This window comes from Dendrobates tinctorius, unplaced genomic scaffold, assembly GCF_039654945.1.
Source record: "Dendrobates tinctorius isolate UK_male_01 unplaced genomic scaffold, ASM3965494v1 ptg000304l, whole genome shotgun sequence".
In the NCBI taxonomy this organism is placed as follows: domain Eukaryota; kingdom Metazoa; phylum Chordata; class Amphibia; order Anura; family Dendrobatidae; genus Dendrobates; species Dendrobates tinctorius.
In genome coordinates, this window is record NW_027361971.1 from 121707 (window position 1) to 135955 (window position 14249).

A 14249-nucleotide genomic window follows, 5' to 3' on the forward strand; every position below is an offset into this window, starting at 1 on the left:
TGTGGAGTCTTGTTGAAACTTTTCAGGCGACTCTTGAAAAAAAAATACACATATAAAGACTAAGCATATTGAAAAGGGGGAAACCACAAGATGGCGCCAAATTGCTAAGAACCTCCACACACAGAGCTTACAGAGTCATTGTTGAATCGTGAGTGGAAATATTAAAATTAGACCAATACATATGGTGGAGATATATAGGACTAAGGGATCAAATACCTATGGTTATCACCATGGGTCTCATGGCGCGTGCTGTATCCTACACTACAGGTATTGCTTCACATATACTATACTTTGTACATTGATGTTGTAGTGGCAAGCAATGCTTGGGCTTTTGGTTGATAACCATAGGTATTTGATCACTTAGTCCTATATATCAGCACCACATGTATTTAAATTTTTATATTACCACTCACAATTCAACAATGACCTCTGTAAGCTCTGTGTGTGGAGGTTTTTAGCACTTTGGCGTCATCTCGTGGATTCCCACTTTTTAATATGCTTAGTCTTTATATGTGTATTTTCTTTGCAGCCCCCAGCTCTGAGTTTTGTCTGGCTGGATAGCTAAACTACAGGGGAACCCACGTCGTTAAAAAAAAAAAAAAAAAAATTATTTACAGTGCAGAACCGGCTGATGAATGCTCCCATCCGCCGCTCCTGCTCTCACTGTAATTAGCGACAGCAGGTGTCAGATGATGGGAGCTGTAGTCCCATCAGCTGACACCAGTGACCAGAGGTATACTGGAAACACAGACTTCCTGGTGAAGTCCGTGTTCAGTGTCCGTGCCCGAACAGTAGGTGTTTGGTACGGACACCGAACTTTACTGGTCGGGTTTGCCCATCTCTATCAAATACATCTGTGCTGAACTTCTTTTTCTTTAGGGAAACAATCGCGTCCTCCAAAGAGTGTATTTTAGACTTAACAGCCTTATGGAAATTATCATAAACGTCAAGGGTCAGTGGATTTAAGTGACTATAAATTCTTATTCAGGTCAGCTTGAATTTTAGATGTTTTCATGCTTGACATTTGCATCAGCTGAGTTCAAAATTTAGACAAAATGGTGTTATATTCAGCAACAAATTCGTTATTGTAAACTGTGGTGGTAACCTTTTTGATCCTTAATCCTCTGGGGATCATGTTTTGATCAATATAGTTCTCCCCTGTAGTTTGATCCCACCAGATAAATAATTCACTGCTAGTTTTTCAAATTCATGCATGATATTTAATAAATCTGGGGGAGTATCTACAGTTTGTCATTGATTGAAATACTTGCACTGCACGTTCCTTTCTAGATGGGTCAATTAGGGACTCCATGAAGAAGAATTTATAGTGACTTTATAAAAAAAAAAAAAATACCATGAAAAAAGCACCCTTCCAAAAATTTATAAGGAGTATGTCAAACTTATATTCAATGTTGCTTAGTTACACCACTTCCTAGGAAAGCCTGGCCTTCTGGCACAGTGGGTCCACAAACCACATGACCCACCTGCGGGCGTGACAGTATTGCACAATAAAGGCAATCACAAAAGTAATTAGGGTGTAAGGATAGATATTTAGAAAATACATTTTAGGTGCCAGATCAAGGATCTGGCGTGTCCAATTTTAAACCTGTTCTTATCAAGATAAGCTTCCACCATAGCAGTCTGGCAGCGGATCTACTGTACAAAGAGTAAGGCAAGATATCTGCCAGCAGAACGATTGGCCGGATCGTCATTTGGCTAACAGCTGTCTATTGTGTATGGAACCTCAATGCTAAACTGGTGTTAAATTGGCACTAGTAGATAAATGTATCCTGCTGTGCAGAAAAGGAGCTGAATTTTTTTGTGTTACACTACCATTCAAAAGTTTAGGGTCACTTAGAAATTTCCTTATTTTTGAAAGGAAAGCACAGTTTTTTCCAATGAAGCTAACATTAAATGATTCAGAAATACACTCCATACATTGCTAATGTGGCAAATGACTATTCTAGCTGCAAACGTCTGGTTTGTAATGCAATATCTACATAGGTGTATAGAGGCCCATTTCCAACAACAATCATTTCAGTGTTCTTATGGTACTTTGTGTTTGCTGTGTAAGAAGGCTAATGGATGGTTAGAATACCCTTGAAAACCCTTGTGCAAGTATGTTATCACAGCTGAAAACAGTTTACTGATTAGAGAAGCTATAAACCTGACCTTCCTTTGAGCTAGTTGAAAATCTGGAGCATTACATTTGTTGGTTCCATTAAACTCTCAAAATGGCCAGAAAAAAAGAACTTTCATGTGAAACTCGAGTCTATTCTTGTTCTTAAAAATGAAGGCTATTCCATGCGAGAAATTGCCAAGAAACTGAAGATTTCCTACAACGGTGTGTACTACTCCCTTCAGAGGAGAGCACAAACAGGCTCTAACCAGAGTAGAAAGAGAAGTGGGAGGCCCCGCTGCACAACTAAGCAACAAGACAAGTACATTAAGAGTCTGTAGTTTGAGAAACCGACACCTCACAGGTCCTCAACTGGCAGCTTCATTAAATAGTACATGCAAAATGCCAGTGTCAACGTCCACAGTGAAGAGGTGACTCTGGGATGCTGGACTTCAGGGCAGAGTGGCAAAAAGCCATATCTGAGACTGGCTAATAAAAGGAAAAGATTAATATGGGCAAAAGAACACAGACATTGGACAGAGGAAGATTGGTAAAAAGTGTTATGGACAGATGAATCCAAGTTTGAGGTGTTTGGATCACACAGAACATTTGTGAGATGCAGAACAACTGAAAAGATGCTGGAAGAGTGCCTAACACCATCTGTCAATCATGGTGGAGGTAATGTGATGGTCTGGGGTTGCTTTGGTGCTGGTAAAGTGGGAGATTTGTACAAGGTAAAAGGGATTTTGAATAAGGAAGGCTATCACTCCATTTTGCAACGCCATGCCATATCCTGTGGACAGCGTTTGATTGAAGCCAATTTCATCCTACAATAGGACAATGACCCAAAGCACATCTCCAAATTATGCAAGAACTATTTAGAATACCAGCTGCCTGCTTCTTCCCTATCTGTAATGGAGTGGCCAGCGCAGTCACCAGATCTCAACCCCATTGAGCTGTTATGGGAGTAGCTTGACCGTATGGTACGCAAAAAGTGCCCATAAAGCCAAACCAACTTGTGGGAGGGGCTTCTGGAAGCATGGGGTGAAATTTCTCCATATTACCTCAGCAAATTAATTGCTAGAATGCCAAAGGTCTGCAGTGCTGTAATTGCTGCAAAGGGATCATTCTTTGACGAAATCAAAGTTTGAAGGAGAAAATTATTATTTCAAATCTTTTTTTCGATCCTTGTCAATGTCTGGACTAGATTTTAAATTCATTTGGCAACTCATTTGATGAATAAAAGTATGAGTTTTCAAGGAAAATACAATTGTCTGGGTGACCCCAAACTTTTGAACGGTAGTGTATCTTAGCATCAGCCTTCCGGTGGTAGCAGCAGACACCCAAGGTACCTATGTACTGTAATGAAAAACCTGAGTGATCAGTGATTCTACACCCAAAAGAACACTCAGAGTTGAATAAAATTGGTACATTTAAATTTGTAAAGTATTTCTTTATTCCATCTCATTTTGCCATTGTAGTCATTATCGTTAAATGCTTTGTACATACCAAGTTTGTATTTTTTATTGTTTTTGGAACAGATCTGAAGACCAGTAACAGTTAGACATTCTGCAAGTGACTAGTTCAAATAGTTCAATATTGGTTGATGCTGAGCAGCAATTAGTCAATTGGACATCAATAAACTGTGCGGGGTAATTATGCATTATTCACATCCATATTCTGCATCAGAGATTCTAAACCAGAATTTTGATTTTTCTTTCCTCCTTGCTGCTTCTTTTGCTTTTTTGTAAGTTCTTCGTCAATTGGAGCAGGTTTCACAAATTTGATTATTTCTTTCAGTCCTGGGAAAAAAAAAAGTTTATTAATATAAACTGTTAGAAAATTCAGTTTTCTAATTCTACTTAATATCCGTAAAAAAAACTGTTTTACATGCCCTGCACATTTATTTTGCATTGTAGACATGATCCATAAGGGGTCATGGCCCATTGGTAAATGGGTGGGATTGGGAAGTGGCCTAAATTGTTATCCTGGGTGCTCAAACTGCACCACAAGTTTGCATAATCTAGTGTACAAAAGTAAGCCAACTAATAAGTGTAAACTTACTCGCATGAGTACCCGGCACTCGGACTGGAGCGTGCGGCTGCATAGAAATACATGTAGCCGCAAGCTCCGGTCCCAGTGCCGGTGGCAGTGCCATATTTTCATACAAGAGACTCGCACGAAAATCGTGCGTGTCTCTCGCAAGTGAGTATGAGCCCTAAGTACTATTTTTTGAGGATTTAGCATTCCTCTGAGTCAGTAACCTTAGTTGTATACCAAAAGTTTTTTAGAACTGCTTCACAATCAACCAACTTCTAGCACTTGTCAACAGCTATTCCAGCCCAGGATGCTTTGGCTACATCCAACAACTTTTTGACATTAGTTGGCTTTGCCTCACAATCTATCGGATTAAGGTCCAGGGATTGGGATGGCCACTCCATAACCTTAATTTTGTTGGTCGTTATCTTGGTGAAACACCCATTTCTAAGGCATTGCCTCTTTAGCGGAAGGCAACATGACCTCTTCAAGTATTTTAATGTGCGTTTTGGTAAATTGTATCCGCTTCAGTACATGTCCTTTTTTTATTTATTTATTTTTTTTTTTTAACAGTGGGACTTTGCGGGAACTTCTTGCTAAGAGATTAGCTTCACACAGGCATCTTCTAACTGTCAAAGTAGTCACAGGTAACTTGAGACTGTCTTTGATCATCCTGGAGCTGATCATTGGCTGAGCCTTTGCCATTCTGGCTATTCTTCCATGCATTCGAATGTTAGTCTTCAGTTTTCTTCCACGTCCCTCTGGATTGGCTTTCTATTTTACAGCACTGGAGATCATTTTAGGTGAACAGCCTATCATTGTCTGCACTTCTAAGATTTGCTCTCTCCTATCAACTTTTCAATCAAAGTTTGCTGTTCTTCGAAACAATGTCTCGAACGACCCATATTTCTCAGTCTTTCAATGATAAATGCATGTACAATATGTCCTAGCTTCACCCTTAAATAAGGGCCACCTGATTCAAACCTGTTTCTTAACAGCATGATTGACCTCATAAATTGAACTCCACACTGCGATTTTGTACACACCCCCTTTCAATTAATTATTCTAATAGACTCAAAAATATGCAGATCATGAATGCGGAGTCTGTCGCTTTTCTTATAATATACTGCACCAACTAGTAAATTGTTTATTATGTGGTAATATAATTTATACCAAAAACAGTGATTAATCTGGTCATATTGGACTGCTATTATTTTGAACACTACTTAAAGTGACGCACATCACTGATCGGCATCCATGCTCACTTTTGTCTCAGGACTTTTTTTCCCCCTGTCCATTTTTTCTTAACCCCCTCCCCCTTCTTGCAACACCTCTATCACTGAGCAGCGACTGATCAGCGACGCATATCACTTGATGGGCATACTTGCTTCCTTTTGGCGTAGTACTTTTTTTCCCCTGTACATTTTTTATTCCCCCCCCCCCTGTGCACTACGTCCGTGCGTGCGGTCCTGCAGCCACTGATCAGTGACGCACATCACTGATCAGCATCCGATTGTAAAAAAAATTAAAATACCAACTAATCGAAATTGATTTAAGGGACAGTATAATCCACAGTAATATATATTGTCATAATTCTCTTCTACTACAGTATTGTTTACTAAAATAATCAGAATTAACTTCATAGTTGCAGTTGTACAGTAATTTTTGTTAATGACGTTTAATAATTGGTGTTTCAGAATTTTAGTGAAAATTCTCATTGTAATGATACTAGCTTTTTCGACTACATAGAATTACGGTTAGCATGATTTAGGTGCAATGGCTCAGTTATTGTTTTTATTGTCATCTGTTTAGCTTGTTTTTATTTTCCCAATTTTTTATATTCTTTTTATTTTAGTTTTATCTTTTTCTTTCTACATTATTTTCTTCTATTCTTTTTTTTTCTCTTTCTTCTATTCTAATAAATAAATACATTTTTTTTTACACCAAATGCACACACACCTGAATAAAATGTGGTTATTTTACACACCACACACACACGTCAAAAATAAAATGTCCCGGTATTCAGACGAAGAGGCATACAAAGCCTTTCCCTTCAACACTGATCGTAAGTGAGAGGATGCCACATTCCTCTATTTTTCCTCTTACGCCCCTAGTGATAATGAACACACACGCAGACACCCCGGAACAACAAATGAGCCAGCACCCCCGTTAGTGACCCTCTAAGAACCTCACCTCCTGAAAATTATGAGTCTCAGATTCCTGATTTTGTGGCCCAATCAGGAACCCAATTTGACACTGAAGCCCTCACAGAAATGAACTTTTTCAAAGTCTTTTTCTCTTAGAATTTCGTAAATCTCATGGTGGCCCAAACTTACAAGCCAATAGTTTCTTGCCCAAATCCGCACTTTATCATATGCTAGTTAGACCCCAGTAGATACATTACAAATGTCTGTGTTTTGGGGCCTTGTCCTTCACATGGGGATAGTGAAGAAATCACAAAACAGGAGAAAATCCAGCTCAATGAACTAGTGAATAAATTTCTTTCTTTATTCAATGAAAGTGCTCAGTGGAGGGCAAAACAGAATAAGCGATGTAAGTTATATGATATGCGACATTGACGCTTATCAGGTTACTGCACACCTTTTCAGTGAATAAAGAGAGAAATTTGTTCACTAGTTCGTTGACCTGGATTTTCTCCTGTTTTGTGATTGCTCCACACCTTGACGCAGCGTTTCCTCTGCTCCGCACACCCAAGGATGTCTACTACAGTGAGATGGATCCATATTGGATAGTGAAGAAGCCAGAAGTTCGGCAATATTGAAATACTGATATTTTACATTACTCTCAGTGGGAAAAACAAGATACCATATATACTCGTGTATAAGGCGGCCCGAGTATAAGCCGACCCCCCCTAATTTTGCCACAAAAACTGGGAAAACTTATTGACTCGCGTATAAGCCTAGGGTGGAAAATGCAGCAGTTACTGGTAAATTTCAAAAATAAAAATAGATACTAATAAAAGTAAAATTAATTGAGACATCAGTAGGTTAAATGTTTTTGAATATCCATATTGAATCATGAGCCCCATATAATGCTCCATACAGTTCATAATGGGCCCCATAAGATGCTCCATACAAAATACACCCCATATAATGCTGCACAAAGGATAATAATGCCCCCATAAGATGCTCCATAGAATAATATGCCCCATATAATGCTCCAATATGATTATGGCCCCATAAGATGCTCCATAGGTTATTCCCCCATAAAATGCTCCATAGATTATGCCCCAATAAGATGCTGCATAGATTATGCCCCCATAAAATGCTCCATAGATTATGCCCCCATATGCTGCTCCATAGATTATGTCCTTAAATATGCTGCCCCATAGAATATGCCCTCATATGCTGCTCCATAGATTATGCCCCCATATGCTGCTCCATAGAATATGCCACCCCATAGAATATGCCCTATATGCTGCTCCATAGATTTTGCCCTTAAATATGCTGCCCCATAGAATATGCCCTCATATGCTGCTCCATAGAATATGCCACCCCATAGAATATGCCCCCATATGCTGCCCCATAGAATATGCCCCCATATGCTACCCCATAGAATATGACCCCATATGCTGCTCCATAGAATGTCCCCATATGCTGCTCCATACACTATGCCCCCATATGCTGCCCATAGAATATGCCCCCATATGCTACCCCATAGAATATGCCCCCATATACTGCTCCATACACTATGCCCCCATATGCTGCCCCATAGAATATACCCACATATGCTGCTCCATAGAATATGCCCCCATAAGATACTCCATATATTATGCCCCCATATGCTGCAAAAAAAAAATGCCATACTCACCTCTCCTGTTCAGGACCCGACACCTGAGATATTCACCTGTCTGGGGTCCATGGTTGCTCACCACTGTCTGCCGCTTCCTGTGTCAGTGACTGTTCATCCAGCAGAGGGCGCGGTGCGCACTAACCACGTCGCCGCGCCCTCTGCTGCCTAAACGTCACTGATAGAGGACGCAGCAGACAGCGGAGAGCAGCGATGGACCCGGGACAGGTGAATATTGGATATACTTACCCCCTCCTGGCGCGGTCTCTGCAGCCCCACTTCTCCCACTGTCTCCCTTCCTGCCTTCAGCGGTCACGTGGTATCGCTCATTAAACTCATAAATATGCGCACATTCACGAATTTAATGAGCGGTACCACGTGACCGCTGAAGGCAGGAAGGGAGACCGTGGGGGGGGGGGTCAGTATGATCTCTGACACCCCCGCTCCCCCTCTGACCCCCAGGTAATATGACTCGTGTATAAGCCGAGAGGGGGACTTTCAGCCCCAAAAAATGGGCTGAAAATCTCGGCTTATACACGAGTATATACGGTAATCTTGTAATTTCATATTGCTAGGCTGGCGGAATGCACCAAATAATAAAATGATAATGAAATGCGTTCGCCGCCTGGGGTCCACCGTGCAGAGATGGAATACTGCTGCTAAGTAATGGCAGATACTATATGGCGGTATAATAAGCGAATGCACGCGGGTTAACGTCACCCGGTGTGTACGAGGTGGACTCTGTTGCCTCATAGAGCCACACTACTGCTGAATATAAATGCTGAAGCCTGTTAATCTCACAGAGCTTGGCAAAGTGAGCGCTGGTGTAAAGTCACAGGACTCTGCCCCAAGACACAGGGTCGGAGTCCCTCTAGACTCACCAGCACTCGGCGCCGCAGTAGATGCGGTACTTATGTGCCTTGAGCTGGATGGCACAATATGGCGCTACGTGAGGTGCTGACCTGGAAGCACTGTGGCATAAAGCCTAGCCACTGACAGGCGCTGACTCTAACCACTATACCCTAACAACAGGCACAACCAAGGATAGGGGTTTCAGTCACCAGATACATGCATCCATCATCATACACACCTTAAGCATAAAAGTCTATACTAGCGTATGGTATGGCCATGTGACTCTTTTATAGCGGCGTCCTTCCGGGACCTTCCCAGTAGTGGACCAATCAGAGCAGGAACGGGACCTGCGCATGTGACCTCCGACCTCCAATGAGAGGTCGTCCCATGGACATGCTCAGTAGGCAAAATACAGGACTTAGTCCCTGGAGTGTCAGCTTGCTGCTGACTCAAGCATGGTGTTGCAGCAGACCTGAAGGAGCAACCAGACGCCTAGCATTAGCCTGGGCAAGACGCCTGGACCGACGTCTCTGCTGAGCAGGAATCTCTGCGGCAGCAGAGGACATGGCTTGAGATTTCCCCTGTGCAGTTGGGTAAACTCGATGCCTAATACATATAACACTCCAGTTTTCCACATGGCTGTGTCCTGGACACACTTTGAGACCCTTCACAAATTTTTGAATTACAACGATACTGTACAGAGTCCACCCAGAGACAACCTCAATTTTTGATTTGCAAAATTGTTCAGATAGGAAAGATTTCAAACACAAATCTGATGATCATAGAGAAAGATTATTGACAAAGGGATTCCCTGACCAGGCATTGAGGATGGCTTGTCACTATTTCCTGACCCAGGAAAGAGAGCAACTTTTGATACCTCGTGATAGATTTGTCTTTAGTTACTGTTCTATTTGTCTTATTTCTACTTCTGACAATGGTGCGCTGCTTATCAGGCAGGTCCTCCTGTTCCCTAATAAGTCTGCAAATGACAGCAGTTAAATACTCTCTTGTTGGTAATCGCTGAGTAGGCGCATGGCCATTAACACTGAAGTTGTTTAACTGCTATGGTTTGCAAACTGTGCCAATCGGCATGTCAGAAAGGCCCAGCTATCATGAGGCCGCCGATACCCCATTTAGGGGTTTCAATGAGTTCGGGAGAACTGGCATCAACAAATGTGAGGTCCATTTTTCATCTATTACCTTTGTTTGTATGAAAAAATGTGCAGCTCATAAAAATAACACTTTTTATTTTCACCAAATCACAAGGTTATAAAATTCTGTGTGTTCTGACCCAGGCCACGTGCCCAAACAGGTGTAAACCACATATGGGATTTTGACAAATTTGTGAGAAATTGCATAATAGATTCTGGGGTTCATTTTCTTGTATTAGGCTATGTGCACACGTTGCGGAACTCCCGCGGAAGTTACCACGGGAATTCCGGAATCCCATTCCGCGGAAAAACTAGCGATTTGCAAGCGTAATTAGCTTGCAGAATGCTAGCGTTTTCCAAGCGATCTGTAGCATCGCTTGGAGAACTGATTGACAGATTGGTCACACTCGTCAAACAGTGTTTGACGAGTGTGACCAACTTTTTACTATTGAGGCTGCCTATGCAGCATCAGTAGTAAAAAGAGCTAATGTTAAAAATAATAAAAAAAATGAATAGTGTTTTTCTCACCTTCCGACGTCCCGCGCAGCGTCCCCGATCATCGCGATGCTGCTGGCAGGTCCCGTTCCCAGTGATGCCTTGCGAGACCTTTGATGACGTAGAGGTCTCGCGAGATTGCTACATCATCACAGGTCCTTGCCGCAAGGCATTACTGGGAACGGGAGTTGGCGGGAGCATCAGTAAGGCTGCGCGGGACACCGGAAAGGTGAATATAACCCGATATTTTATTTTAATTCTATTTTTTTTTTACAGGGAAATGGTACCCACAGCCTGGAGGAGAGTCTCCTCTCCTCCACCCCCTGGTTACCATCTGCAAATGTTCTACTTACTTTTCGCATGGTGGGCATAGCCACATGCGGAAAGTAAGCAGAACAATGCATTCCTATGTGGGCGGAATCGCCGTGATTCCGCAAAATTAATGAGCATGCTGCGTATTTTTCCGCGATGCGATTCCGCTGCGGGAAAATCCGCAGCATTAGCACAGCATGGCTGAATCCCATAGGATTGCATGCAATGCTGTTTTCTTGTGTTTTCGCAGCAAAATCGCATGTTAAAAACCACCGCGAAAACGCGAAAAACTGCAACGTGTGAACACAGCCTTACCCCTTGTAAAAATGAAGAAAAAAAAAAAAAAGAAAATGCAACAACATTATAAACCTTCTGACATTCTAACAAAATAAAAGAACATTTGAAAAATGATGCTGGCATAAGACTAGATATATGGTAAATGTTATTTAATGTGGTATGACTGTATGGTTTAAGTATATAAGCATTTGACTTTAATGAAAATTTAGAAACATTGGCAATTTTCAAATTTTAGATATCTTCATAAAAAAGCCAAACATTGACCTACATTTACCACTAACAAAGTACAATTGGTCACGTAAGGTTATTACTACATAAAGTGACACGTGAGATTAGAAAAATGGGACTCTATCAGGAAGGTCAATATTGTCTGTATCACTAAGGGTATTAAGGGTATGTTTCCATGGTCAGGATTTGCTGCGGATTGGACGCTGCGTACGGCCGCAGCGTCCAGGTTGTTACAGCATAGTGGAGGGGATTTCTTAAAATCCCATCTCCACTATGCGTGCCTCTGGCATCCCTGCGTATACGCACATGCGGCACGTCTTTATAGACCGCAGCATGTCTATTTATCTTGCGGAGACGCACGGTCTCCACAAGATAAATAGCACTGTTCTATGAATAGGATGTGGTGATTCCGCAAGTGTTCAATGAACATTATGACTCTGTGCCATAATCTATCGTTAAAGGGGTTGTCTGGGCTTTTCACATAATCTCAGTGCATATCTGGGCTGCAGAATGCTGACAATAAGTAATTTACCTTCTGTGGCCAGTTTGCACGGTTTCCAAGATATCCGCTCTTGCTTGTAAGAAAAACGTCCAGGGGGGGTGTGTTATGACATTGAAATGAGAACTGGTCGTTTCCTCCTACTCTACTAAAAACATGCCCTCTATCGCAACAACCCCACCCTCCATAGCAACAGGCCCTCCCCGACCACATGAAGAAGCCCTCATCACACAGTAACAAATCCTCCCCCTCTAGCAGCCTCAGTGCAGAGATCAGGACCACCCAGCTGCTCCTCCCCCCAGACACACGCTGAACAGTGATCTATGGAAAATGAAACTATTGAGGAGGAAACGACCAGTTCTCATTTCAATGCGAGAACACCCCCCCTGGACGTTTTTCTTACAAGCAAGAGCTGATATCTTGGAAACCGTGCAAACTGGCCACAGAAGGTAAATTACTTATTGTCAACATTCTGCAGCCCAGATATGCACTGAGATTATGTGAAAAGTCCGGACAACCTCTTTAAAGATGTTGTCTAACAAACCCTTCTTAAACACTATATTCCCTAGTGTAAAATAAAAACAACAGATACTCATCTCCTGCTGTTCCAGCAGCGGGTATGACAGGGCTTGCGTGACATTGTTATGCTATGTGAGCGCTGCGGCCAATTGAAGGACCTTAACAGGGTGCAGTTCACACAGTTCCTTCCGACATCAAAGGTTCGTCTAAAGGAAGTGTGAGTGAAACAGCCCTCTAGCTGTCGTCCAAATGGCTGCACTGCTATTGTGGCATACCAATTTCAAGAGCGTCATGGGAAACCCGATGCAGACATCGCTGGAACAGTGGCAATGCAGTGGTAGTGTGGTTAATGAAGGACAAGGATAAGGTGGTGTATTAAAATCATGCTTGAGTTCTGCTAGAATGATAGTAACAAGTGCCGCCACATGAAGACATTGTGATTGTGTAAATTAGAAGATGTGAAATACAAGCTTTGGGACAGGCTACCTATTATACATATGGTTCATCAGCTCCAACAGTAAAGTTTACTTTATTATTATAAAATAGATGGAGTCCCGATGCTATCGCATCGAGAGGGCGGTAATGTCACGATGGGGGCAGGCTTTGCAGCGATGAGAATCTCTCCCCCATGTGCTCACCCACCTATCCACTCTCTCTTTCCCCATGTGCTGACTTCTCCCATTTGTGCTCTCTTCTTTGATCTGTCTACCCTATATGCTATCCCCCTTGTCTGCGGTCTCCCCTTCCTTTGTGTTGTTCTCCCCTCATGTGCTCTCCCGTTTGAGCTGTCTCCCCCTGTGCTCTGTCTCTCTCACCCCTGTGTCTGACCGTGTACAGAACATACCTCAACTTCTGGGCAGGGGAGGTAGCAAAAGTCAATACTGACTGACATTACAACAGGAGATCGCAAAGGATACATTTTGTGAGGTAAAATATTGTTTAAAAACAGTCCGTGAAATATTTTACCTCACAACATGAATCCTCTGTGATCCCCTGCTGTAATGTCAGTATTGTCTTTTGCTTCCTCCCCTGCCCAGGAGATGTGGTATGCTCCGTACACGATCAGACACAAACAATTTTTAAAATGAACTTTCGTTCGTGGGAAAATCCCCTTTAATGTGACCGACTTCCTCTGCCTGTAGACACGTCGTGCATCTGCCTCTGGGATTAGCTGAATGATTCACTGCGCCTGCGCGAAACTGGCGCAGTGCGATGGTGTTCCCCTGGTGGTACTGCGCAAGAGGCTGCGTGAGTGTGTGTGGTGCGACGGTGTTCCGCTGATGGTACCGCGCAATAGGTTGGTACCTGCAGCAATTTCCATATTGAGACACCCATCACTTGGGTGTCCCAATATGTCGGTCGGTGAACTTCCTCCGCTTGGAATTTTGGGATACGGTGACATCTGGACAGAACAAGAAGTGAAAACATTACAAGGCAATTATATAAATACATAGTAACATAGGTATTAAGGTTGAAGGGAGACTTTAAGTCCATCTAGTTCAACCAATATCCTATCCTAACTTGCCCTAACATGTTGATCCAGAGGAAGGCAAAAAAAACCCATGTGGCAAACAGTAAGCTTCACATTGGGGAAAAAAATTCCTTCCCGACTCCACATACGGCAATCAGACTAGCTCCCTGGATCAACGCAATATTAAGGAAACTAGTGTATATACCCTGTAATATTATACTTTTCAAGAAAGGCATCCAGTCCCTTCTTAAATTTTAGTAGGGAATCACTCATTACAACATTATATGGCAGAGAGTTCCATAGTCTCACTGCTCTTACAGTAAAGAATCCGCATCTGTGAGTATGCTTAAACCTTCTTTCCTCCAGAGGTAGAGGATGCCCCCTTGTCCCCGTCACAGGTCTAAGAGTAAAAAGATCATTAGAAAGGTCTTGGTATTGTCCCCGCATATCTTTATACAT

General features: G+C 42.3%; 1 protein-coding gene across 1 annotated transcript in view; it reads right to left on the minus strand.

The window, feature by feature from the left end:
- Positions 1-3551: 3551 nt before the first annotated feature.
- The window catches only part of SARS1 (seryl-tRNA synthetase 1), a 64948-nt gene continuing 54250 nt past the window's right edge, over positions 3552-14249 (minus strand). The window contains exon 11 of the mRNA XM_073560740.1: positions 3552-3921. Coding sequence (XP_073416841.1) covers positions 3776-3921 — 146 coding nt within the window. The 3' untranslated portion in view covers positions 3552-3775. The remainder of the gene's footprint in view (positions 3922-14249) is intronic.